The 27,006-nt window shown below is 47.9% G+C and overlaps 1 protein-coding gene across 1 annotated transcript in view; it reads right to left on the bottom strand.

Annotated features, from left to right (window-relative positions):
* Positions 1 to 27,006, bottom strand: part of TMEM132E (transmembrane protein 132E) — a 201,714-nt gene that overhangs the window by 3,220 nt on the left and 171,488 nt on the right. Inside the window, exons 4-8 of the mRNA XM_060259121.1 lie at positions 22,520 to 22,712; positions 18,249 to 18,392; positions 10,230 to 10,435; positions 8,107 to 8,386; positions 2,157 to 2,348 (exon numbers count right to left, since the gene is read on the bottom strand). Coding sequence (XP_060115104.1) covers positions 2,157 to 2,348; positions 8,107 to 8,386; positions 10,230 to 10,435; positions 18,249 to 18,392; positions 22,520 to 22,712 — 1,015 coding nt within the window. The remainder of the gene's footprint in view (positions 1 to 2,156; positions 2,349 to 8,106; positions 8,387 to 10,229; positions 10,436 to 18,248; positions 18,393 to 22,519; positions 22,713 to 27,006) is intronic.

Here is a 27,006-nt window from a genome sequence, read left to right as displayed (position 1 = left end):
CAACACTCTGTGTCACACAGTGGCAAAAAAACCAGGCGCCATCAGGAGGTCTACCAGTGGAGCCAGGACATTAGAAGCCCCCCCCCCCCACTGTTGCCCCCCCGCAAAGCACCACAAATACAGAGCATCACTGCCCCAGACAGAGAATTCCATCAATATGCTGTGGCTAATAGCCACTGCTGGATCTCTGCTCCATATGTTTTCCCAATCCCCTCTTGAAGCTGTCTATGCTTGTAGCAGCCGCCACCTCCTGTGGCAGTGAATTCCACGCGTTAATCACCCTTTGGGTGAAGAAGTACTTCCTTTTATCCGTTCTGACTCGTCTGTTCAGCAATTTCATTAGTGGTCTCTCATTCAAGTATTAACCAGGGCCCACCCTTCTTAGCTTCTGAGATCTGATAAGATCGGGCCCACCTGGGCAATCCAGGCTCACTCCCTCATTGCCCCGATATAAATTAATGCACCCTAAATCCACAGCAACATGTTATCATCATCTTCATTTAAAGTCCTCCTTTCTCACAGGGACTCAAGGTGGATTACCAATGTAACAAGAGCTATTCTGTCAAAGCAAGTAAATCACAAAATATGATAAAAACATCTGAATCTAACAGCAAAAATTCCCGGTAAAATTGAATAATGCACTGGAGCGGGACGGATTAGAGACATGAGACAGGCTGCTCAGTCAATCAGCAAGCAGAGGACACAGTCTGATAAAACCGTTGCATCTGGAATCACAGTTTCTTAATGAAACAAAAATCATGCAAAGGGGCTGCGATTGAGGATCTGGAAGAAACAGCACGAGCAAGCAAACAGTAATTAGCAAGCAAGGCGAATTGAGCACCGTAACTAGCCTGATTTGGTCACATCATGAGAAGATAAGAGTGAATGGAAGAGGCGATAAGGAAGGAAATATTGAGCGATGCTCCCTCTAAGCTGTGAGGTCTTGTGAGCAAAAATTCTACTTCGTGAGGCTACTAGCGTAATTTGTGTGAGCTGCTGCTGTGAGCTACTGCATCAATTAGTTTGCTCTGGGGCCCTTTTTCGTGGGCTGAGACAAAAACGTGTGAGCCGGAGGCTAAAAAACTGTGAGCTAGCTCACGCTAACTCAACTTAGAGGGAACACTGATTGAAGGCAGCAGGAAAAGAGGAAGACCCAACAGGAGAGGGATTGGTTCAACAAAGGAAGCACTGGTCTTCAGTTTGCAAGAACTGAGCAAGGCTGTCCATGATAGGACATTCTGGAGGTCGTTAATTCATAGGGGTGCTATAAGTCAGAAGTGACTTGACAGCCCATAAAACACACACACACACAACCAGCCTAAACATGGGAGTTTTCCATGTGCAAGGTTTTTTCTTCTCCACAGGGGGTCATTTATACATGTAAGCCCTCAGTGGAGACTCAAAGGGGCTCTTGTCTGCTAGAGAAGAAGGCTTGAGAAGAAACCATCAAAAATGGTACCAGAAGGCTTGGCGTAGCAGAACTTTCTGGGCATTGGAATTTTAAGGCGCCTCTGTCCCAGAATGGCATAATGGTTAAGAGTGTTGGACTAGTATCTGGGAGTAAAAAAAAAGGTAAAGGTATTCCCCTGTGCAAGCACCAGTCGTTTTTGATTCTGGAGTGATGTTACTTTCACAACGTTTCCATGGCAGACTTTTTACAGGGTGGTTTGCCATTGCCTTCCCCAATCATCTACGCTTTCCCCCCAGCAAGCTGGGTACTCATTTTACTGACTTTGGGAAGATGAAAGGCTGAGTCAACCTGGAGCCGGCTACCTGAAAACCCAGCTTCGACCAGGGATCGAACTCAGGTCGTGAGCAGAGGGCTCTGGGAGACCCAGGTTCAAATCCCCACTTGTGTCATGAAAGCCCACTGGGTGACCTTGGGCCAGTTACTCTCTCTCATAAGAACATAAAAGAAGCCATGTTGGATCAGGCCAGTGGCCCATCCAGTCCAACACTCTGTGTCACACAGTGGCCAAAAAAACCCAGGAGCCATCAGAAGGTCCATCAGTGGGGCCAGGACACAAGAGAAACTGAACCTTCCTCACAGGTTTGTCATGAGGATAAAATGGAGGAGAAGAGAATGAGGTAAGGCGCTTTGGGTCCCTGTTGGGGAGAATTAAATAAATAAAAAGTCCTGCTCCCTCAAGCATTACCTGCTTAGAGAAGTTGAGCGTCTGCTGAGCCGTTGTCTTGGCCACAATGGTGTGACTGTTCCCGGGACTGGGGTGAAGCGAAAGGGAGAGGTTGGAGACGACCTGGGCTTTCAGCTCAGTGACGGTGACCTTCTCATCAGCTACTGTCACCAGGGTCTCTCCAAGGACTGCCTCCATGAGTGGTGAGGCTACCTGCGTGGGAGAAAAAGGTACACCTCAAGTGGTAAAGATTTTTTACTTAACCTCACGTATTTGTTTTATTTAAAAATTATATATGGTGCACTCTCCAGGGAACCTGCTCCAGGCGCTTCACAAAGGAAAACATGACAAAAATCCTACAACGCCGTAAAAATGAAATTAGCCTAGTTGTGAACAAGGCCTTAAAAGAGCATAAAGCATCTTGCATTCTCTAATGATTTTCATAAAACAGTCCTCAGGGCTACAAACAAATTATCAGACATTCCAAACCCCTTAGTTAAGAAGAAGAAGATATTGGATTTATATCCCGCCCTCCACTCTGAATCTCAGAGTCTCAGAGCGGCTCACAATCTCCTTTACCTTCCTCCCCCACAACAGACACCCTGTGAGGTGGGTGGGGCTGAGAGGGCTCTCACAGCAGCTGCCCTTTCGAGGACAACCTCTGCCAGAGCTATGGCTGACCCAAGGCCATTCCAGCAACTGCAAGTGGAGGAGTGGGGAATCAAACCCGGTTCTCCCAGATAAGAGTCCGCACACTTAACCACTACACCAAACTGGCTCTCTCTTAAAAGCTTGGGTAAAGCAAAATGAATAAAGGAGAGTAATCCTCAAAGGGAAAAGGATTCCACCGGCAAGGAGCCACCACAGAAAAAGCCCCGACTCTGCTTGTCACCTGCTCGACCTCTGTGAGCATGGGCAGAGAGCAAAACTTGTGAAGAGGATCTTAACCAGTGAGCTAGACAGCATGGTCTTTCAGTTCAATACTGCCTTTGTTTTGCCATGGAATTCAGTGAACCATACACAGGGGACCCAGAAAGTCTTGGGTCCGAGCATTGAATAGATGCCTAGATCAGACAATTTCAAGTATGATATGTATGCTGTTTTAGATTATTATGCATGCAAATATGGATTATGATATATTTTAATTTAATTTTGGGATTTCTATCCTACCCATGCCACCAAGGCAGGCTCAAGGTGGGTAACAGCATAAGAACATATACCTCAACTTCAGTAAAACCATAGACAATTTATCAATAAAACAATTTACGACTTACGATATAACAGCAGTAAAACCAGATGACTAGGCTCCTTAGATATATGCAATTTAGATTATGATATATGCATAAGAACGTAAGAGAAGCCATGTTGGATCAGGCCAATGGCCCATCCTGTCCAACACTCTGTGTCACACAGTGGCAAAAAATTTTATATATACACACACACTGTGGCTAATAGCCACTGATGGACCTGTGCTCCATATTTTTATCTAACCCCCTCTTGAAGGTGGCTATGCTTGTGGCCGCCACCACCTCCTGTGGCAGTGAATTCCACATGTTAATCACCCTTTGGGTGAAGAAGTACTTCCTTTTATCCGTTTTAACCTGGCTGCTCAGCAATTTCATCGAATGCCCACTGTGGCTAATAGCCACTGATGGATCTCAGCTCCATATTTTTATCCAACCCCTCCTGAAGCTGGCTATGCTTATAGCTGCCACTTCCTGTGGCAGTGAATTCCACATGTTAATCGCCCTTCGGGTGAAGAAGTACTTCCTTTTATCCGTTTTAACCTGGCTGCTCAGCAATTTCATCGAATGCCCACGAGTTCTTGTAGTGTGAGAAAGGGAGAAAAGTACTTCTTTCTCTACTTTCTCCATCCCATGCATTATCTTGTAGACCTCTATCATGTCACCCCGCAGTCGACGTTTCTCCAAGCTAAAGAGTCCCAAGCGTTTCAACCTTTCTTCATAGGGAAAGTGTTCCAGCCCTTTAATCATTCTAGTTGCCCTTCTCTGGACTTTCTCCAATGCTATAATATTCTTTTTGAGGTGCGGCGACCAGAACTTCACACAGCACTCCAAATGAGACCGCACCATCGATTTATACAGGGGCATTATGATACTGGCTGATTTGATATGCAATTCTGACATATGTTCTTGGCAGCAAGTTCCTCAGGCCTTAGAGATATCATTGGCTACTTTGCAAAGCAGTAAAAACAATAACAATTCATGCACACAATCAGGACTTTTTTTGACGCAGGAACTCCTTTGCATATTAGGCCACACACCCCTGATGTAGCCAATCCTCAGAGAGCTTACAAGGCTGTTAGTACAGGGCCTACTGTAACCTCCAGGAGGATTGGTTACTTCAGGGGTGCGTGGCCTAATATGCAAAGGAGTTCCTGCTACAAAAACAAACAAACAACCCTGCGCATAATTGGATGTCCCAAATGCCACTGGAGATAGTTTCTGGACAGTGCAAAGAGCCTTCTTACAGCTCATTCTTTTGTATAAGTGGAAATGTATTTATCACTCCACGCATATCTGTCCATGCACTGAGGTCAGCTGAGAAGGCCCTGCCATGGGAATCCATAATGACAGAAGTCCATCTGCTGGGAATCCATGCAAAAACCTTGTAAGAAGCCAGCCTGACTGTTTGGCATTCCCTCCCCCTATGTTTTGCACCCGAGATCCCCTCTTTGCAGCCTCCCGATACCAGTTTATTGATCTGCCCCATCTCCAGAGACCTGCTCTGCACAACAAGGACAGCTCTGAGGAGGGGAAAGACATCATAACATCACCACTATAAAAAAAAACAACCCACAACAACAGCATTCAACAGCCTAAAACAATTCCAAGCCTCAAGGGAGAGGGGACTGCAATCTGAGGTGCCACTACTGAAAAAGCCCTGCCTCTGGTCAACACTTGCCTCGCTTTGGGAGGAAGGGACACAGAGTGTCAGGCTCGAGAGATGAATGTTTAGTAGGTGGGCAGTCCTTCAAGTATTCTGGTCTTACAGGCAAAAAGACAAACTTTTTGCTCCAGAATACCTTTTAAAATTAAGTTTTACTTGCTGTTCCACCTTGGGTTGGCTAAAGTACCCAACTGAGCGTCTTGGGTATGTATTCTTACTGCTTGCACATGTTCAGGATGTTGTGAACTTTTTAAAAAGGAGGAACGTGCAATAAAAACATCCTCAATTAACGAAACGTTTCTATGCCCAATTTGACAAAATCCAAGGTGGAAGTTTCCCCCCACACTTCCAATGAGGCGCTTGTATTGGTTTATTATGCCAAAGCTGGGATATTGGTAGGCATATGGTGAGGGAAAGGTACACTGCCAAATCCAACTGGTTAGGCTTAAGCCACTAAACATGCCAGAATGTTCTAGTGCAGCTCAAATGTTTTGTTATGGAGTTTGGAGAAAATGGGTTTATTGCTTTGCATTTCCCCAAAAATCCCTGAATCCGATTTTTTTTTATTTTGCACATCGCTAGTACTGACCCTGCTTAGCTTCTGAGATATGGTGAGATTCGGCTAGACCAGGGGTGGCCAAACTTGCTTTTAATGTAAGAGCCACACAGAATAAATGTCAGATGTTTGAAAGACATAAACACCAGATGTTAGAGGGAGGGAGGGAGGAAGGAAAATAGATGTGGGAGGGAGAAGTAGAAAGAAAGCAACTTTAAATGCATTCCTGAAGCCACCAGCTGGCTTGGAGAAGTGATCTAAAGAGAGAAATGCCTTCTCCAATCCAGCTGATGGGCTGGTGGGGGCTTTGAGAGCCACACAATATGTGTGAAAGAGCCGCAGTTTGGCCACCCCTAGGCTATAGGATCTCGCCTTCCCACCCGGGCTAGCCTTTAGCATTTTATGTATCTAGCATTGTGTACACATGAAGCTGCCTTATACTGAATCAGACCCTTGGTCAATCTAAGTCACAATTGTCTACTCAGACTGCCAACGGCTCTCCAGGGGTCTGAGGCAGAGGTCTTTCAGATCACCTACTTGCCTCTGTGTGTGTGTGTGTGTTGTGACTGGAAACAAAGCATCCAGGGCTGGAACGCAGAATCCTTAGAAGCTTGGCTTAGTTTTTTGTTTAAAACTTCAAGTTTTTAGCCCTTACAAAACTGTGCCAGCAGTTCCTGGGAAAGGAATGGGGACCTGGCGTGATTGCCAGCAAGTGGAGCAGAAGCACCGCTAATAAAAGCAGCATTGGCGCCCAAGCGATGCAAATGTGTGCAGCTCGTGAACTTTATCCAGATCAGCTTTTTGTTGCTGAATGGGAGTTAACTGCATTAAAAAAGAACGATCTGGGTTTTTTAAAGGCTCAGCAGGGGCGTGAGACCAATCTTGTAAAACGGGCTTGTCCAATGCACATGTAGCAGGAAAAGTTTCCGTTTTCCTCATTGTGGAATTCTGGATTAAGACCGCCTGCCAAAGGCTACGGCCGTCTGCTGCCAGAATACATGCTCCGAATGCAAAGGAGCCGATCCATACAGCACTGTCCCATGGAGCATAGTTCAGCCCCTGCCGGCTCGGTGCGGCTCCTGGGAGCACACGGCGCCAGGGGAGGACAGACTGACCTTGAGCGGGCTTCGCATTTTTGCAGTCGGCATCTGGGAGCCGGAGACATTTTGCTGAGGAAGGCAATACAGTGTCGAGAAGTAGAACTAATTGTAGTTGGAAATGCCTGGCACAGGATCAAGGGGGGGAGGGGGGGTGGCAAAGCAGAACTGGGAGAAAATGCACAGGAGATAGGAGGTAGGGGGAAATAGCATGGGCTGAGAAAGGAAGGAAGGGGGTGCATTGAAAGACAGGGAAACGCAGAGGCCAGGTGTAGTTTTCAGTGGAGGCCACTGAAAACTCCACATAGGGGATCTGCAATCAGAGCTCCGGATGGGGAATGTGGCTTTTTAAAGTAGCCATGAGGAGAAGGGGGATGGGATTAGGGCTGCAGTGCTGGGGAAAGGGAAGGGCTGATTCTTCTTCCTGTGTCGTCTCTTTGTTCAAAACTGCCCTCACACCAAGGTTGCTGTACTGGAGGGGTGGATTTCAGGCACAATACAGGTACCATCTTCTTTTGCCCCCCCCCCCCCTTTTACACACACCAGGAACACAGAAAGCTGCCTCCAAGTGAGTCAGACATTTGGACCATCCAACTGAGTCTTGTCTACTCTGACTGGCAACTGGCTCTCCAGGGTCTCAGGTAGGGGTCTTTCATATCGCCTACTACCTGGTTCTTCTCAAAAGGAGATGCTGGGGATTGAACCCAGGGCCTTCTGCATGCAAAGCTCCACCACTGAGCCCCTTAAACCAGCGGGGCAGCAACTAGACTGTAGTTTTCAGACTCACCTGACTAAATGCGCCACTAGACCAAAAATTCCATCTGTATAGGAAACTACTGTGTTAGGTTCTGTTCTCTTCCCCCCCCCTCCCCTTTCTCCTCAAGTGCTAATTTTCCATAAATAGGTATATATTTCCTTTTACAGTTAGTCCCCCAATCCCCGCCTGACGTGGTACAGTCTTGACCAAAGAGAACTCCAATTAAAACAGCTCAAAACAAACACGAACTATGGCCACAATATCAGTGAATGTAAAGTTTAAAAAAAGCTATTGAAGGATTATTGCGCCACAGGTTCCAAAATCATACCAAAATGGCACCAAGTGTAAACGTTGTGTTAATCTAAGGCCTCCACCTGCAGTGCAGGCTTTCAGCCTCAGAATGTGTGAAGCAATAAAAAGAGGGTCTCTGGGCATGCACAGAATGCCTTTGCCTCACCGCTGATATCAGAGCATCATCCAGTCTTAGCAGTGCCCGACAGAAAACCTCTGACTCAAAGGAATTTACAGCACTCCAAGAAATTCATATTGAATGATCTTGTCTAGCTTCCCCTCCCCATCTCCTTCCCCATCTGATAAAACAGATGCCGAATGAACGCTGTTATTATTGTTGAGTACTCATTCGGCTTTTACCTTGAAGAGGGTGGTGCCGGGTTCTCGGCCAGCCAGCGTGTTGCTGTCCACCATGTGCGCCACCCGGGGGTCCTCTATCCTCATGAAGTCGCTCACCAGGTCTGTGACCTCAACCATCCACTCTGGGCCCAGCATGGTGACCACCTGGTCGGTGCCCTCAGAGGAGGTGGTGTGAAACTGGGTGAACACCTGCAGGGTGGCGTGCTGGTACTGGAGGGTGCAGCCCCGGCTCTGCCGTCGTTCATCTTCCTCTTCGTCGTCGTCGCTCTCCCGTGCTGACCTGAGGGTGGTTGGGAGAGTCAAAACAATTGGGTCATAGATCAGGCCATGTGACACAGTTAACTCGCTTATGTATTCCCATCTCTCGTCTAGTCGAATGATGGACGTTTATAATACATTATTATTTAAACCGTTCGTGAAACTTGCCTTTCTCCCAGGAAACTGGGAGATCCGAGATGAATAACGCCAATAAAACCGAGTGCATCGTAAAGACTTCCAAAATAACTATTAAAGCAGCCGACGAAGACACGTTTAAGAGTCTAGGTAACCTTCAAAGGCAGAGTTAAAAACCACTCAGGCCTTCTAAAAAGCTCAGTCTTACATCGCCTCCAAAAGTGCAGAAGGGATGGAGATCTTCTAATGTTCCTGGAAGGTTCTTTCACACCGCTGGAGCAGCTACCAAAAAGCTAGTAAATAGGACCTTCGATATTTGTATTCCAACAGGGATTAGAACAACCAGAAGGCAGACTAGAGCTGCCACATGGCCTTCTGCTGAGAGGGATGGCTTTTGACCTATGCTGGCCCAGGATCATGACAGTTATTATCGGCTCTGTGATCAGTCACCAAAATCTTAAGTAATGAATGGTCGAGGTTTGGGTCAATTAAGTTTGCATATGGACAAAACCAAGAGCTGCGGCGAACACGCTTTATTTTTAGCATCCCACCAGCCGTTATCTGAGCAGATAAAGATTGATCCTTTCCCGGAATCAGGCTTGGATGCATAAATTGAGGGAAACGTAGTCTAGTCACGATCTCCATATTTGAAAGGTTTATTCATCAATACCTTGGGGGTGGGGGAGACTTATGGAAATAAATGAGGAATTCTTCCGTGTAGTGGCAGGAGCACAAATTGCCCCCCGGAGCTACCCAGAAGGTCCGAGCACCGTCTTCAGAAAGAGCTCCTTGCTGCACTTCCCTTCCACTCACACTCTTTCTGCAGCTGTATTTATTGCAACAGCAGAGAGGAATGGTCCCCTCCTCTTCCCTACCCAGTGTCAGGTGGTGTTTAGAACTACCACTACCTACAACAGGCAAAGCCACAGCCCTTCCAGCCCAGCTTGAGGAGTCCAGGGTTGGTGTGTGGGAGGCTGAGCACTGAGCATCACTTGGTGGTGGAAGTTTCATGGGTGAGAAACGAAAGAAGTGTCAGGAAGGCTGGACCACGACGACTCAGAGCCCATTTCCATTCGAGCCAAGATGTTCAATGAACAAAAATGTGCATGTCCTACGGGCACCTTCCTGGGTGTAAATTTCACTGAGCTGAAAAGGGGGGCTGTGGCTCAGTGGTAGAGCATCTGCTTAGCATGCAGAAGGTGACGGGTTTGATCCCCAGCATCTCCAGTTGAAAGGATCGGGTAGTGGGTGATTTGAAAGACCTCCGCCTGAGTCCCTGGAGAGCCACAGCCAGTCCAAGTAGATGATCCTGAGCTTGCGGGACCAATAGCCTGATTCAATATGCAGCAGCTTCCTGCGTAACAACATGGGACTTACTTCTAAGCAGGGGTGGAATTCTAGCAGGAGCATCTTTGCATATTAGGCCAGACCTCCCTGATGCAGCCAATCAACCAAGAGCTTACAAAAAAGAGCCTTGTAAACTCTTGGAGGACTGGTTACATCATGGGGGTGTGGCCTAATATGCAAAGGAGCTCCTGCTAGAATTCCACTCTTGCTTCTAAGTAGATTGTGCCACAAGGATAACAGAGACAATTAATATAGTTTCAATCGAGTTTTCAGGAAACAGACCTCTAGTCCTCATTGTGCGTCTGTCTGAATCAGCTTGGACTAATTTCATTCCCCTCCCCGTCCTCTATCCTCAAATGCGCCTTGCAAACCCACCAGCCTACCTCCGGTCAGGCAGGACGGGAACCCGCCAGCCCTTCACTTGGCTGAGTCGCGAGTCTGAGAGCTCGATATGGAGAGGGAGTTTGGGGACCCAGACAGTCATCTCCAAGAGGGCGCTGAGGTGGTCGTAGCTGAAGGAGACACCCGCATTCATCGACCCCCTCGACTCCTTGCCGCTCACAAAGACGTAGTCACAGCTGCTGGACACCTGCAGAAAAAGTGGGAAAGGGATGTGGTCAGCAAAGGCTGATTGGCGAAGGAGGAGGAGGGGATTGGATTTATACCCCACGCTTCACTACCCAAAGGAGTCTCAGAGCGGCTAACAGTCTCCTTTTCCTTCCCCTCCCCACAACAGATACCCTGTGAGGTAGGTGGGGCTGAGAGAGCTCTGACAGAAACTGCTCTTGAGAGGAACAGCTCTGTGAGAACTTGTGACTCAAGGTTCACATCAGCAGGTGAATATGGAAGAGTGGGGAATCAAACCCGGTTCTCCCAGATAAGAGTCTGCACACTTAACCACTACAGTAAATTGGCTCTCAAAGGTATTCAAGAATCACTTTGGAAAGTCTGACTGATGTTCCATTTGCTAAAGGTACTCCAAAATAACAACTCCATGATAGATGTGTCTTATTTTATTCATTTCAAAATACATGCCACCCCCTGTTCAAAGTGTTTTCACCTGTGAGGTAAGTGGGGCTGAGAGAGCTCCAAGACAACTGCTCTTGAGCAGAACAGCTTTGAGAGAGTTATGGACTGACCCAAGGTCACTCCAACAGTTGCATGTGAAGAAGTGGGGAATCAAACCCGGTTCACCCATATAAGAGCCCCTGCACCAAACCACTACATCAAACTGGCTCTCAGTAGATCATAGGCCGAACATGTCAGTAAAGAAGGAAGGAGCATGACTCAGTTATTGAGCATCTGCCTGGCATGCAGAAGGTCCCACATTCAATCCTGAGCATCTCCAGTTAAAAGAATCAAGTAGGAGCAGGACTTTTTTTTTAGTAGGAACACAGTTCCAGCTGGCTTGGTGTCAGGGGGTGTGGCCTAATATGCAAATCAGTTCCAGCTGGGCTTTTTCTACAAAAAAAGGCCCTGTGCAAAACAATGGTGTCATCGGGGTGTGTGGCCTAATATGCAAATGAGTTCCTGCTGGGCTTTTTCTACAAAAAAGGCCCTGTGAAGAATGTTGCCATCAGGAGGTGTGGCCTAATATCCAAACGAGGTCCTGCTGGGCTTTAAAAAAAAATTACCAAAAACCCCTGAGTAGGAGGGTGATGTGAAGGACTTCTGCCTGAACAGTTGCTGCCAATCTGAGTAGACAATACTGACCATGACAGACCAAGGGGCTGACTCAGCAGAATACAGCTTCACATGAGGAATGCAGCACAGATTAAAGTGAATTGCAAGGCATGGGGAGGGTGGAAGAGCTGGAACTTTGCATGCACTCATGGCCCTGGGTTCTCGTGATTGGCCACTCACAGGTTAACTGCATTTCTCACAGGCCCTCGCTGTCCCCTGCTTCTCAGCCTTTTGAGATGTCCATCAAAACGAGCACAAAAGACCAACTTTCACAAGCATGCCAGTTCAGTCTGGATAGCCTCATTTCCATTGAGCTTCTCTCTGACCCCAGGCCAATCTTACACTCTCAGTCTACCATACTTCACAACTAGGGCTTTTTTTGCAGCAGGAACTCCTCTGCATATTAGGACACAATCCCTTAATGTAGCCAATCCTCCTGGAGCTTTCAGTAGGCCCTGTACTAAGAGCCCAGTAAGCTCTTGGAGGATTGGCTACATCAGGGGTGTGTGGCCTTAACATGCAAAGGAGTTCCTGCTACAAAAATAAAAAAAGCTCTGCTCACAGCCAAAGACAAGTGGAGGTAGTCTGCCATTGTTCAGTTCTATGCCACACTCTCAGGATTCTTTGGTGGTCCCCCATCCAAATACTAACCAGGGCCGACCCTGCTTAGCTTCCAACATCTGATGAGATCGGGCTAGGCTGGGCCATCCAGGTCAAGACAAAACTCAAATACTTTTTCCAAGGCAACCGTCAAAAGCAACCAAGAAAAGCCAGTTTCAAATCGAGCCACAGCAAACCCATACCCGTCCACTGCCAATAACGGAAGTCGATTTGCATGCTGAAAGTATTACATGTGATGTCTCTCTCAAACTTCTGGATATTTTTGGGCCATTGCCAAGGTACTCTGCAGATCTCTCGTGCAGTCAGAAATAAGGCTTGGAGCAGAGGCTAAACATCTGCCCATCACTACCCATGCAAAGCTTCTGAGCACAGATGCTAAGGGCCAACTGTACCATTGGGCATGTATGCGCCAGCTCCGTTTTTCTTTTTGGACTTCGGGCTCCTGCTTTGTACACTGGCAAGCCCCGGAAATTCTGAACCACCATCATGACCCTGCAGCTGCAAACCTGACAAAAAAGACCTAGTTTAACTAGAGTTTGCTAGCGACCTTAATTGGAGAGGATGCAGGGATCTTTTCTGTCTCTGTGTGTGTGTGTGTGCATTTGTGTTCGACATGGCCAGGGTCTATTTCCCTTGATTCCCACAGGGCTACTTAAACTGGGCTTCGACAGCCGAGAGACACAAGCTCAGCATGTCTGGGAAGGCAATCTCAGCTCCACATCAGAATAAAAATGAGGCCCAAAATGCATCTCTGGATATTGTGTCATCCATCAAAATAAAGACGACATGCCATCGCTGGCATCCCTTAGGCTAATAAACACACCCACCAAGACAAGCTGGGGGGCCGGTTCTTCCAACCTCTCAGGGGGGCAGCTGATCACACACCATGTCCATTCAAATAGTACCAAGGAAGGGAACATATTCTACCCTGAGCGATACTTTGGGTAATATCCGTCTGCAGATGCAAGGGGAAGCTGGGTTTGGGAATGATCCAAGGGTGTGTATTTGCACAGTATTGGAAGGGGGAGATTCAAAGCAAATGAATGAGTGGCCCACCTAACAGAAACGGCACAAGAGAAGACTGAAGAGATTTTGATGCAGAGCATTTTTTACGTCTTGCATCTCTCTCTCTCTCTCTCTCTCTCTCTCCATTTTTATTCCACCATTCCTCTAAGAAGCCCAGCACAGCATAAACTATTTTCCTCTCCCCTCCCAACTGGACTCTCACATCAAGGTTAAAGTCGAAGACAGACAGAGAGCCAGTGTGGTGTAGTGGTTAAGCGTGTGGACTCTTATCTGGGAGAACCGGGTTTGATTCCCCACTCCTCCATTTACACCTGCTGGAATGGCCTTGGGTCAGCCATAGCTTTCCAAGAGTTGCCCTTGAAAGGGCAGATTTCTGGGAGAGCTCTCTCAGCCCCATCCACCTCAGAGGGTGTTTGTTGTGGGGGAAGAAGATAAGGAGCCGCTCTAAGACTCTGAGATTCGGAGTGGAGGGCAAGATATAAATCCAACTTTAAAAAAACAGAGAGAGAGAGACAGAATGCACGACTGGCCCAAAGTCACCCGTGAGTTTATAGCACAGAGGAGATCCATTCCAACCCCCTGTCTAACAACTAGACGTCGCTGCCATAAAGTACTAACTTTTATCTCACTATTCAGGTCATCAATTACTCATCTTTATGGTTATTCCCCCCCCCCCTCCATTTTACCCTCACAATACTCTTGGTGTGGTAGGCCATACCAAGAGAGAGAGTACATAGGAAGCTGCCTCATACTCAGTTAGACCATCAATCCATCAAAGTCAACAACATCTACTCAAACTGGCAGCAGCTCTCCAGGGTCTCAGGCAATACTCCCTCTAAGAGCGGAGTCTTGTGAGGAGCTACTGGCATTAAAGTTGTGAGCTACAGCATAAATTAGTTCGCTCTGGGACCACCTTTCCTGGGCTAAGACAAAAATGTGTGAGCCAGAGGCAAAGAACAGGTGAGCTAGCTCATACTGACTCAGCTTAGAGGGAACACTGGTCTCAGGCTGAGGTCTTTCACATCACCCCCTACCTGATTCTACTGGAGATACCAGAGACTGAACCTGGGACCTTCTGCATGGCAACCAGATATTCTACCACTGAGCTAACTTGCTTCTGGACACAACATTTATGTACAGGTAACTGGCTTATCAGCCCTGTGGCGCAGAGTGGTAAATCTGCAGTATTGCAGTTTGAGCTCTCCGCTCATGACCTGAGTTTGATCCTGTCGGAAGCTGGGTTCAGGTAACCGGCTCCAGGTTGACTCAGCCTTCCATCCTTCCAAGGTTGGAAAAATGAGCACCCAGTTTGCTGGGGGGAAAGTGTAGATGACTGGGGAAGGCAATGGCAAACCACCCTGTAAAAAAGTCCGCTGTGAAAACGTCGTGATGCGACGTCACCCTAGAGTCGGAAACGACTGGTGCTTGCACAGGGAACTACCTTTTTAACTGGCTTATGGGCCCCAAGTGAGCTTCAGGACCAAACGGGGATTCAAATGCTGGTCTCCTCCAAGTTCCTAGCCTGACACTCTAACCGTTACACTCCGCTCTGTGTCCTAGCCTGACACTGCACTTCCTTTCAATAGCTCCCAGACCCATTATGAATTCGCTAGGGTGGGATGCCTCCGCATCACTGGGCCAACAAAACAGCTAACCCCGGCTTCGGCTCTGAGGCAATAGCCGAAAAGCTGTCTGTTTCAGTACAGAAATACCGGCTCCCTGCCTTAGCATCTCTCTCCTCACGTGACTCGTGGTGCCGGAGGCTTGTTCCTGGCATCCCTCGGGCCTGGAGATCGATAGAGCCACTTCGGTTGTTTATGCCCCTCTCCGCTATACACACCTGGGGAGCACGGAGACAGCTGCTCACAACTCCACTGCTCTCCGTAATGCTGAATTATTTACAGTAACAGATAGCGGCTGGCCTGATAGACGGTGTAGGTTTATATTCCTGACAGAGCAATTGCCCTCCCCCCCGCATCTCTCCAGGTAAGCGGGAGAGCTTGCCAACACACCTCTCTGTGGCACGGTTGACATAATTTACGCAGGAGCGGAAGGAAGAGGGGGGGTGTCGAAAGGGACTTAATGGAAAACAGAAAGGGGGGGGTGGCAGAACTAGCTGGTGACATTATTCATCCCCGGCCCCATACCTCAGCTTGCTTGGCTCACCCCCGGATCTGGGGGAAACAGCAACCTGTGAGGATTTACAAGCAGGAAAGTCGCACACGGGCCCACTGGAAGCGGCGGATGGATGCACGACTTGTCCAGAACTGCCGCGGTAAATCAAGATGAGGTTTAATCCAGGCGGTGGGGAAGTATTTGAACAGGGGGCGGGGGGGGGGGGAGAATGAGCTGGCTGTCTCAGTCACCTGAGCCGCGTGCACATTTGCGCAGAGGCCTGGTTTGTGCGATTCAAAGGGTACGAAAGGAGCTCCTGTGCCATGGCTAAGTGTATCTGGAACGACCGCTTCTGACACCGGGGTCAGTTTCGGGAAAGGCCTTTCCCTCCTCCGCACAAGGCTGACCCTGCCACTAGGCGAACTGGGCAACTGCCTAGAGCACCAGCCTTTGGGGGGGGCACCAAATTGGGCACCCCCATGGGACTCAGTAATCTTATCAGTAAGGAGGGGGGGTTGCCAGAAGTTAGCCTTGCCTAGGGTGCCTCACAGTCTAGAGCCAGCCCTGCCTCCGTGCACCACCAAGCACTCCTGCCCTCCTATCCTCTTGCTCGTGTCTCCTTCCCCTGTCTGACTACCATCCATACCCCGCCCCCCCCCGATGCCTGCAGCCCTTTCCCCAGTGGCACCAGGGAAGGCATGCAGCAAGGAAGGTGGGTGCTGCTTACAATCTCCTATGTCTTCTCCCCCCACAACAGGTGGGTGGGGCTGAGAGAGCTCTCCCAACTGCTGCCCTTTCAAGGACAACTCCTGCCAGAGCCAGGGCTGACCCAAGGCCATTCCGGCAAGTGCAAGTGAAGGAATGGGGAAACAAACCCGGTTCTCCCAGAGAAGAGTCCACACGCTTAACCGCTACACTGAACTGAATCGACTGCCACCAGATGCCGCTAGCTGAGGTGAGTCTCTGCATGCAGCAGAGCCAGTGCTCCTCTAAAGGCACGGAAGGCCACTTTGAGAGGTTCCCCTACACTGAAAAGATGCCACTCAAATAGAAAGCTTCTCTCCCCTCTTGGTTCGCTAGGCCACTTTCCTGCTTGCAGGGGATTTTTAACGCAGGGCAGCCTCCCAAACTGTGATCGAAGCAAGACCACCTCTTCTATTAGTCTAGTAATCTACCTCCCTGCCAACAGCTGCCTTGGATCTCCTGGGTGGGGAGGGGGGAGGAAGACAGGATGCAAATGTTTTAAATACATTAAACAGCTGTGCCGCATGCAGGACCTAGCTCTTAAGACAGTTTTTCAAAGGATGAGACAAATCCAGAGGCTTAGATGGAGTCGTTTCCGACTCTGGGGTGACGTTGCTATCACAACATTTTCACGGCAGACTTTTTACAGGATGGTTTGCCATTGCCTTCCCCAGTCATCTACACTTTCCCCCCAGCAAGCTGGGAACTCATTTTACTGACCTCAGAAGGATGGAAGGCTGAGTCAACCTCGAGCCGGCTACCTGAAAACCCATCTTCCACCAGGGATCGAACTCAGGTCGTAAGCAGAGCTTAGGACTGCAGTACTGCAGCCTTAGCACTCTGTGCCACAAGGCTCTTATCAGATATCTAACCGACCAATATATTGTGCCCCCCCAGGGGGTTGATGAAAAATCAACGTTAAAAAGAAAGAGATTTAGTAAATTGAGTCCGCCAGGGGAGGGTAGGATATAAATACGATAAAATAAAACAAAAATAAAATGAATAAAACACAGTGGTTGAGATCGTGGGCTACTCCACAAAATTTTGGCCACCACTTTGAGTGGCCACCAATGTTGCCAAAAAGATGTCCCCGGACTTGTGAAGTATCCAGCACCTTTTAAACTCATTTGCGTGTTTAACCCACTTTTGAGGTGATGTTACCAAAGAAGAAGAAGAAGAAGAAGGAAAGAAGAAGAAAGAAGAGGAGGAGGAAGAGGGAAAGGAAGAAGAAGGAGGAGAGTTGGATTTATACCCTGCCCTTCACTTGGAGTCTCAGAGTGGCTTACCATCAACCTTCCCATCCTCTTCCCACAACGAACACCCTGCAAGGTAGGTGGGACTGAGAGAGTTCTGACAGGACTACAACTGACCCAAGGTCATGCAGCTGGCTCCATGTGGAGGAGTGGGGAATCGCACCTGGTTCTCCAGATCAGTCCCCCGTTCTTAATCACCACACCAAACTGGCTCTCAGTCCAGTAGCATTTTAGAGATCAACAAGAGGCCAACACCACCAACACCTTAGAGACCAGTTACAGCAGAAGAGAAGTGGGTGATCCCCGAAGCCTTTCCCCTCCACCCTAATCAATCTGATTACAATATACATTGTGCCTCTGCATCCTTTAAAAGCTTCCTCTACAATCCCCCTTCTGCCTTATGACTAGGATAAAAGGAATCTCCATTTCTGTTCTACTGTGTCTGATAAAGGGAGCTTTGACTCTCAAAAGCTTACCCCCGAAACTCTTCTTGCTCTCCAAGGTGTTACTTGACTTGAATTTAACTGTCCGTGTACAGAGGCAGCAAGCTGCTGAATCTAACTGGGGACATCCAACCAAGGAACGCCCTGACCTGGATAGCTCAGGCTACCCCAATTTCATAAGCTAAGCAGGGTCTTTCCTGTCTACTATTTGGGTGGGAGACCTCCAAGGAATACCAGGATCGCGATGCGGAGGCAGGCAATGGTGAACCACCTCTGAACATCTTTTGCCTTGAAAATCCTATGTGGTCACCATAAGTCAGCTGTGACTCGACAGCACTTCCAGCAACAACGACCAAGGAACAATCTGGAAAACAGGAAGTTGTGCTAGAGGGAACCAAGCTGCAGTCCAAGCTGGAGTTCCTCTAAGCTCCATTTTTGGCTAGGCCAGTCCCTCACGGTCCCAAGCTACACACACTGAAACTGATGCTTCTTCTCCACCTCGGCCTCTCTCACCCACCTTGATGATATCTTCATTGCTAGACTTGCACTCCACATCTGCTGAAATGTCCAAGATGATGCCAGTCATCTCAATGGCGATGACCTTCACTGGGATGGCCACCGTCCGACCGGTCAGGATGGCTGTGTTGATGATCTCTGTATCCTGAAGGTCAAGGGAAAAAAGAAAGAGGAGGTCCCGTTATAATCCCAGAATCCTACGTTTTCTGACCTGGATAGCCCAGGCTAGTCCAATTCTCGCCAAATCTTGGAAGTTACGCAGGGCTGACCTTGGCCAATACTTGGATGGGAGACTTCCAAGGAATACCAGGGTTGTGACATATGGTGTGGCATGAGAAGATTCTGCTCTGGTGTCCCTTCAGAATCAGAAACTCAGGGTTACAGAACAGAAGAGGAAGCACTATTGTCCCTTCGCCAACCTGCCAATGTATCTGGGTCAGCTTAAGGGTACTGCCTGAGCAAAAGACTCTGCCTTTTGCTTACTTTTCAGAAAGTAGTCATGTTAGTCAGCAGCAGAACAGTTAGATTTGACTCCTGGAGCATCTTGGGGACCCCCCTACCAGAGTTTCAGAGTAGAAGCTTCGGAGAGTCAAAGCGCGTGAGAATCAAAGGCCATCCCCCCACAAGTCTGATGAAGGAAGTTCTCAAAAGCTCATGTCCTGAAACTCTCATTGGTCCCCAGGAGTCAAATCTAACTGCTTTGCTTATGCGGCTCTTGAAGCTCATTCAAAGCAGCTCTGTGTGCTTCTCCTTCTCCCTTCCTGCCTAACCGCCATCTGGCCAGCTTGCCTTCCCCCAGACTATGCCTTAAATCCCTTTGATCAGATTCCCTGCTAAGATCCTCACTGGCAAAGAACTTTGCGCCACGCCTCTGACTATATCTCAGTGCTGCCAAGTTCTCTGAGGATTGTGGGGGTGTGGCATTCCAACTCAAACCTGCTCCGAATCCTAGCTAGGATTCGTACTTTGCTTCCTCTGCACATGCATACAGCCAAAACCTAACATAATAATGACACTGTGTTGGTCTTGAAGGTGCTGTTGGGCTCAAAGTTTGTTCAGCTGCTTCAGACCAACGCGGCCGCCCACCTGAATCTACAAAGTATTCCTGTTGCGCCACTGTGATGATGGCAATCCCCCCAAATAAGGGGGTGCTGTTTTGCTGGTGTTGGGGGTGGACTCTGAAGACCATGGAGATCTTAAGAAACTTTGCAAAGACCCAAGTGGGTAGTCGTATTGGTCTGAAGCAATAAAAGTAGGAGTAAAGTTGCATCTTTAAGACCAACAAAGTTTTATTCAAAATGTAAGCTTTCGTGTGCATGTATACTTCTTCAGATAAGGGGACAGGATTCAGCGGGCTGAAATACATGCAGTTGGTGGGTTAAGAGTGCCAATGGATACAAAGGATCAAATGGCAAAATAGTGTAATAAACTGGAAGACCATTTTGGCCTGGACAGCAATAAAAGATAATAAAAGTTGCCTGTTAATTGCTGTTGCTGAAAATCTAGGTAAAACAAAAGGACATGTATTTCTGCACACTCCACAAGCCAAGTTTCAAGCGGCTTCATTCCTGAGCCCCAAATAGCATTTGGCACGGGTGGTGAAAAAATCAAGCCACCAACTTTTATGTGCCCATCGGTCGAACAGTGCGATCCCAAAGAGAGTTACATTCTTCTAAGCTCATTGATTTCAACAGAAGGGTGTAACTCTGTCTAGAAAGGCACTGTATATCCTTTCGAGCCGGGAGACCTGTTGCAGCTTTGATCCCCCTCCTGCTGCTAATACATGGACAGGGATATCGTCTCAAGCAAAGGGAGTGTGGATTCTTGGATGCAAGTAGGGCTGAGACGACAGTACCAATAGGTGGACTGACAGCTGGGTTGGCGAACCAGCCTGAGAAGTGTTTGTCAATGGTATTTCATGAATCCGGAGAAAGATCTCAAGTGGATGCCACAGGGATTCTCTCTGCCTTGAGTTCCGAACTACTCTTCACCATTTTAATCCGTGACTTGGATGAAAGAAATCTGTATCAGTTTTGCAGAGGGAAACAAGGAGGGATAGCAAGTGCCTCGGAGGACAGACAGGTAATTAAAAATGACCTTGGCTAGTTTCAGCCCAGCTTTCCAACCTAACGAGTGAAATTCGCCAGGGAAAAATGCAAAAGCCCTGTGTTTTGGCATACAGAATCAAATGCACAGGTATATGATGGGGCAATGCCTAACAGAAAGAGTACGTGAAAAAGATCAGGGGGACTGCGGTGATGATCACAAGCTGAACATGAGTCAGCAGAGCAATGCAGCGGCAAAAAAAGGGTTAATGCAATTTTCAGCTGCATTAAGATAAACTTCCTATCGGCAAGAGAGGTTCAGCAATAGAATCAGTGACCTCAGGGCACTGTGATTTCTCCCTCCCTGGGGGGATCCAAGCAAAAGCTGAATTGTTGAGGTTTGTGGTTTCCTGTGTTGAGGAGGAGGCTGGATTAGACGGTGTATATAACACGCAGCTGTAGAACTCTATGCCTATAACAATCTACTCAACTACAGACAAACATGGAGGAATGCCAGGGGAAGTCAGGATGCCAAGAGCAAATATTAACTGGGATAAGCTGCAGTCTCAGGGAAAATGCCTGCCCAAGGTCTGGAAAGCTGGTCAAGAGAAACCATATATATCTTTGTACCAGTATCATAATGCCCCTGTATAAATCGATGGTGCGGTCTCATTTGGAGTACTGTGTGCAGTTCTGGTCGCCTCACCTCAAAAAGGATATTATAGCATTGGAGAAAGTCCAGAGAAGGGCAACTAGAATGATTAAAGGGCTGGAGCACTTTCCCTATGAAGAAAGGTTGAAACGCTTGGGACTCTTTAGCTTGGAGAAACGTCAACTGCGGGGTGACATGATAGAGGTTTACAAGATAATGCATGGGATGGAGAAAGTAGAGAAAGAAGTACTTTTCTCCCTTTCTCACAATACAAGAACTCGTGGGCATTCGATGAAATTGCTGAGCAGACAGGTTAAAACGGATAAAAGGAAGTACTTCTTCACCCAAAGGGTGATTAACATGTGGAATTCACTGCCACAGGAGGTGGTGGCGGCCACAAGTATAGCCACCTTCAAGAGGGGTTTAGATAAAAATATGGAGCACAGGTCCATCAGTGGCTATTAGCCACAGTGTATGTGTGTATATAAATTTTTTTTGCCACTGTGTGACACAGAGTGTTGGACTGGATGGGCCGTTGGCCTGATCCAACATGGCTTCTCTTATGTTCTTATGTACTCAGAGCAAAAGGGGTCTCCAGTTTAAATTGCAGGAAAACAACTATAATAAGGCATCACAAAAATCAAAAATTTAGAAAACTTTTGGCAATTATTTTATTTACTCTGTTGATGCTGTATTTTTATCCTCAATGGGAAAGCAAATCCCCAATGTCATTTCCCGCTATTACAAATAATCTCCAAGCAACAGATATCAGTTTATCAGAACAAAATAGTCGCTCTGAAAGGCAAACTCTGTGGTGTTGTACCTCATTCAAGTTCCTCCCCAAGCCCCACCCTCCTCAGGCTCCACCCCCAAAATATCCAGGTATTTCCCAACCTAGAGCTGGCATCACTACTTAACACCGTCTCTGCTTCTCCATTTTACCCTTACAACCACTCTGTGCATGAAAGTGCGTGACTGGCCCAAGGCTTCCTTGGTGCATGTAGGCATTCAACCTGGGTCTCCAGATCCTAGTCTGACACTCTTAAAAACTACACTACATTGGATCTGAGTGATGGGAACTAGACCAAAACAATGGAATGAGGGGAACTGGTTCTAAGAAGGATGCGAGATAGTCAACAACAGATAAACATATCCAACTGATGGAGCAGAGGTCCATCAGTGGCTCTTAGTCACAAGATATAGATGGAACACTATGTCTGGGGCAGTGATGCTCTGTGTTCTTGGTGCCTGGGGGGCAACAGTGGGAGGGCTTCTGAAGTTCCCACCCCACTGGTAGACCTCCAGATGGCAGCTGGGTTTTGGTCACTGTGTGTCACAGAGTGTTGGACAGGATGGGCCACTGGCCTGATCCAACATGGCTTCTTGTATGTTCTTTACGTCTGAGGAGTGATGCTCTGTATTCTTGGTGCCTGAGGGCTTCTAGAGTTCTGGCCTCACTGCTGGACCTCCTGATGGCACCTGGGTTTTGGCCACTGAGTGTCACAGAGTGTTGGACTGGATGGGCCACTGGCCTGACCCAACATGGCTTCTCTTATGTCCTTAATTTCCACTCACCATCGCCAAAGGAAGGATGGCACGAATGTCCCTTTGGATTACTGTCAGCTCTGTCACAGCCCTGTCCAGGTCAGGTGGTGGGTTGCGGCCTCGATAGTCTATGTGCCACATGATTCGCCGGGTCACCGACTGGCTAGTGAAATTCTCCATCTCAAAGTCCAGTTGCATGACCTCATAGGAGGCGCCTTCCTCCCTAAAAGGAAAAAGAGGATGGGATCACATGGAGGCACATCCAGAAGACTCAAATTCACACATACTCTAAGCCTTCTGAATGGTTTGCACAATTGTCAAGTTAGCATCTCAGTGTAAAAAAGGTAAAGGTAGTCCCCTGTGCAAGCACCAGTCATTTCCAATTCTGGGGTGACGTGGCATCACAATATTTTACAGCAGATTTTTTATGGGGTAGTTTGCCATTGCCTTACCCAGTCATCTACACTTTACCCCCAGCAAACTGGGTACTCATTTTACCGAACTCAGAAGGATGGAAGGCTGAGTCAACCTGGAGCTGGCTATCTGAACCCAGCTTCTGCTGAGATCAAACTTGCAAGGGCTTTTTTTGTAGCAAAAACTCCTTTGCATATTAGGCTACCCCCTTTGTTGTAGCCAATCCTCCTGGAGCTTACAGTAGGCCCTGTACTAAGAGCCCTGTAAGCTCCTGAAGGATTGGCTACATCAGGGGTGTGGACCCAAAATGCAAAGGAGTTCCTGCTACAAAAAGAAAAGTCTGGAGCTTGGACTGCAGTACTGCAGCTTCCCAATCTGCGTCACGGGGCTCCTCAGGGTGGAAATAACAATATGAATTTGCGGTTTTAAAACATTCCAGAGTGTTTTAATGCTTGGGAATGTCAAAGGTCATACAGAAGTTACTTGGTTTGTCCAAGGAACTGTGGATTCCATGTTCTCGAGAGGCTGGAAAAACATGTCGCTATTCTTAAAATCTTAAACAAACCGAAAAGCACCAGGAATTAAATGCCTATCCTCAAGTTACACCCTTCCCTTGATCTCCCCAAGCTCTCTGCAATTTTGAAACTTATTGGTCAGGCTTGTGGGGAGGCCTGATTCAGATCGGGACAACACCATGTGATGAGAAGGGGGGGGGGGGTTTAAGCATTCTGCGCTCAGCTTTCCTGACCTGACACAGCCCCAGGGAACTGCTGCTTGCCCCACTGAGGAAACTCACATGTAGTGAAAACAGCACTTCCAGCACACTCCTGGCTTCATAGAGCCTGGGGCAACCCTGGAAACAGACTAGTGTGTCATTAGGCCCTCAGTGGCATGCCAAAATAAGTCTGATATATTGGAATTAATACACTCAAAGCATTCTGTCACATAGCATGAAATCTGTGTGCGGTGAGGGAGAGGTCAGCCCCACCGATCCCCAGTGCTGATAGGTGGACAGGATCAGCCAGGACTCCGGGCTACAGTGGCGTGCCTTTCACAATGCAGGTCATGCTGATTTTCTGTAAATCAATGGGGGAATGAGGTGTAGTATTAGGGATAAACAGAGATGGAATGCTATAACTCAGAGAGGGTTCCAAGCTCATTCCTTCCCACCCACCCCCACTGCCCATCAATATGCTAGTTTTCTGTGTTTATGAGAGGTGTTTTTATTCTGTCTTCAGATATGGGGGAATGTTCAAATATCATGTTATCAGCACTGTGTTGGCAGATGCTGGGAGATTTTGAGGGTGGTACCTGGGGGAAACGGAGTCTGTATAGGATGTGATGTCACTTCCAGGTGATGGTCTAGGAATTTCCTTGAATAGTCATTGTAAAGACCACAGACATATGAAGAAAATTCCTAGAGCGTCACCATAGAGGCCATTTTTCCCCCTCCTGCTCCTCAGTTTCTCAAGGGCAGGGGAATGGGGCCAACAGTGGTGATCTACCCACTACAGGTAGACAAAAGGCACTCCTATTTAAACACAAGAGCCCCCCCCCCCCAGTCCAAAGTGATACTGTCACTAGTTTGTTGCCACCAAAAGAGTTTGGCATAACTCAAGCTTCCTCTTGACTGTGGGTGAGAACTTAGGGATTTAAGCCAAGAAGAGATAGGTACTGAGGACATATCTGGAGGAAATAGCTCACAGCAAAAAATTTGGGAACATAGACTGAGCAGAGCTGTTTAATCAGAGGACCCTCAAGCTTAGAATCATAGAGTTGGAAGGGACCTCTGTGGTCATCTAGTCCAACTCCCTACACAATGCAGGAAATTCACAAATACCTCTCCCTAAATTCACAGGAACAGCATTGCTGTCAGATGGCCATCTAGCCTCTGTTTAGAAACCACCAAGGAAGGAGAGCCCACCACCTCATGAAGAAGCCTGTTCCACTGAGGAACTGCTCTGTCTGGAAGTTCTTCCTAATATTCAGCCAGAAATTCTTCTGATTTAATTTCAACCCACTGGTTCTGGTCCAACTTTCTGGGGCCACAAGAAACAATTCCATACCAGCCCTTCAAGTACTTGAAGATGGTGATCATAATCTTGCAGTGGCGGAGGGATCTGATTGGAAACGAGGGCAGAAACAGGTGGGGGAGCCTGATTTAATTCAACCAAGTATGGCCAAACACCGTTCCCACCGACTTAAATTTAACATCGAACAGGAGATTCAAAATCTGGCCATGTCCCCATCTAGCGCCGAAACAATGAATTCATACTGCGCAATCTAGCGGGCTGCAGCTGCCATGGGACTGGGGTCTGTAGAGAATATCCCATTGATTGGGAATGTTGTACATAGTCAATATTACAGTCATAAATAAGTCAAGCACAAAAGGAGTGGGGGAAGGGAGATCCAATTTATTGTCTCTTCCTTGGTTGTTTAAATTGCCAACCCAGCCCATTTTAAGAGCTTGGGGACAGACTGAAATTAATAAACTCTTTTCTTTTTTAAAAAAAAGATCATTGAATCAAATTCAATTTGAACATGAAGAATGGCCACATAAAACCCCCTGTCTCATGCAGCTGGGGTCGCAGGGAAAAGGGTCTTCTCCAGTGTATCGGCCCTGGAATGCGAAGGACCTGCTGGCCAGCACAGAAGCGTCCTGGGGTGCAAGAACTGCAAAGCGTATGAGCCAGAGCATGGGATAAGTGGACAGAGGAGGCAAATAGCTGTGGAGCATCTGGAACTTCCACAAGCATCAAGAACATCCAGGGGGCAAAAAGAAAAGGTGGCTTCAGAGGATGAGAATCAAAACTGCCTTGGGGAGGGGGGAGACAAGAAAGTAGAAGACACCCATGGAGACTGGAACAGGATGGAGCAATACACATACGAACTCCCTGGGGAGGAGGTCCCCCCCCCTCACCAGAACATTTGGTAGGCAAACAGGGGTGAAAGTGAGCTGGTATAGGCCAGGACGGAGTACGGGTTCAAAAGAGGTCATGGTGGTACCTTCCGTCTTCTCACCGCTCCCCGCCCCGCTGAGACAGAAAGTAAACATCAGAAATTTTCATTTACTGTCATCCCCTTCCCTCCCCGTCAGCAAGGCCACGTATGTGCCATGATTCTGCAGGGACACAGAGGGAGAAGTGCAAAATGGGGGACGTGGGTGCAGAAATTGGTTTGCTCCATTGCAATCTGCCATTTTGTCTGTGTTTATTGAAAACAAGGGAGAGGTGCTCTTTTGCAAGCAGGGCCACCAGGATTGTTTCAGCAAGGAGGAGAATAGCTGCAGTGTGTGTGTGGTGGGGAGGATTAACCCTTTCCAACCCTGCCATTTTCTTTATGGAAAAAGCAGCCCCTGAGCTGCTTTCATCCCTGCTAGGGGGGAAAATATAGGCCTCTGTAAGTTTTCCTCAATAGGAGTAAAAGGAGGTTGGGCTTTTCCCAACAAGGGAAAAGCAGGGTTAATATATCCCTCTTTTAGGGTTGCTAGCTTACAGGTGGGGCCTGGAGATCTCCCAGAATTACAACTGCTCTCCAGGCTACAGAGCCGACAGTTGCTTGGGGGGCCAGACTCTATGGTATTACACTCCACTGAGTTCCCTCACCTCCCTAAACCCCACTCTCACCAGGCCCCATCCCTAACTCTCCAGGAATTTCCCATCCACCCCCTCTCCACTGCACAATATTCTTGTTCTTGTAAAAGCAATCATGAAGGGCTTCGTTCCCCAAAGAAAAAATAAACACAGAAGGACTCACAACTTGTAGTTTGGCCCTTGGACCCTCAGATTTCCTTGTTGAAAAAAAATACCCCAGAATCAAGTTCCTAGCCCTCATGACTGCAAAGATACACTTGCAAGGGTGTCTGCAACATCTGCTGGGATGTCAGAAGCCAAAAAAGTGGCAGCATAAGTCATTCAGCTTTTGGGAGCTGCAACTAGCAAAACCAGAACACAGCCAGTCTGTCGGACCAGAGAATCCTACTTTTCCTGGCATAGCCCTGGGATACAGAATATTGTTAAGAACCACTGTATTCAAAATTTTGCAGGGAAGGAAAGCATCACGGCCGGTCACTGAGAATAATCTGGGAAGATCTGGAAGAGAAC

Source organism: Heteronotia binoei, chromosome 18, assembly GCF_032191835.1.
Source record: "Heteronotia binoei isolate CCM8104 ecotype False Entrance Well chromosome 18, APGP_CSIRO_Hbin_v1, whole genome shotgun sequence".
In the NCBI taxonomy this organism is placed as follows: Eukaryota; Metazoa; Chordata; class Lepidosauria; order Squamata; family Gekkonidae; genus Heteronotia; species Heteronotia binoei.
The sequence above is the reverse complement of the archived record's forward strand: the minus strand, read 5'-3'. Positions and strand labels throughout refer to the sequence as shown.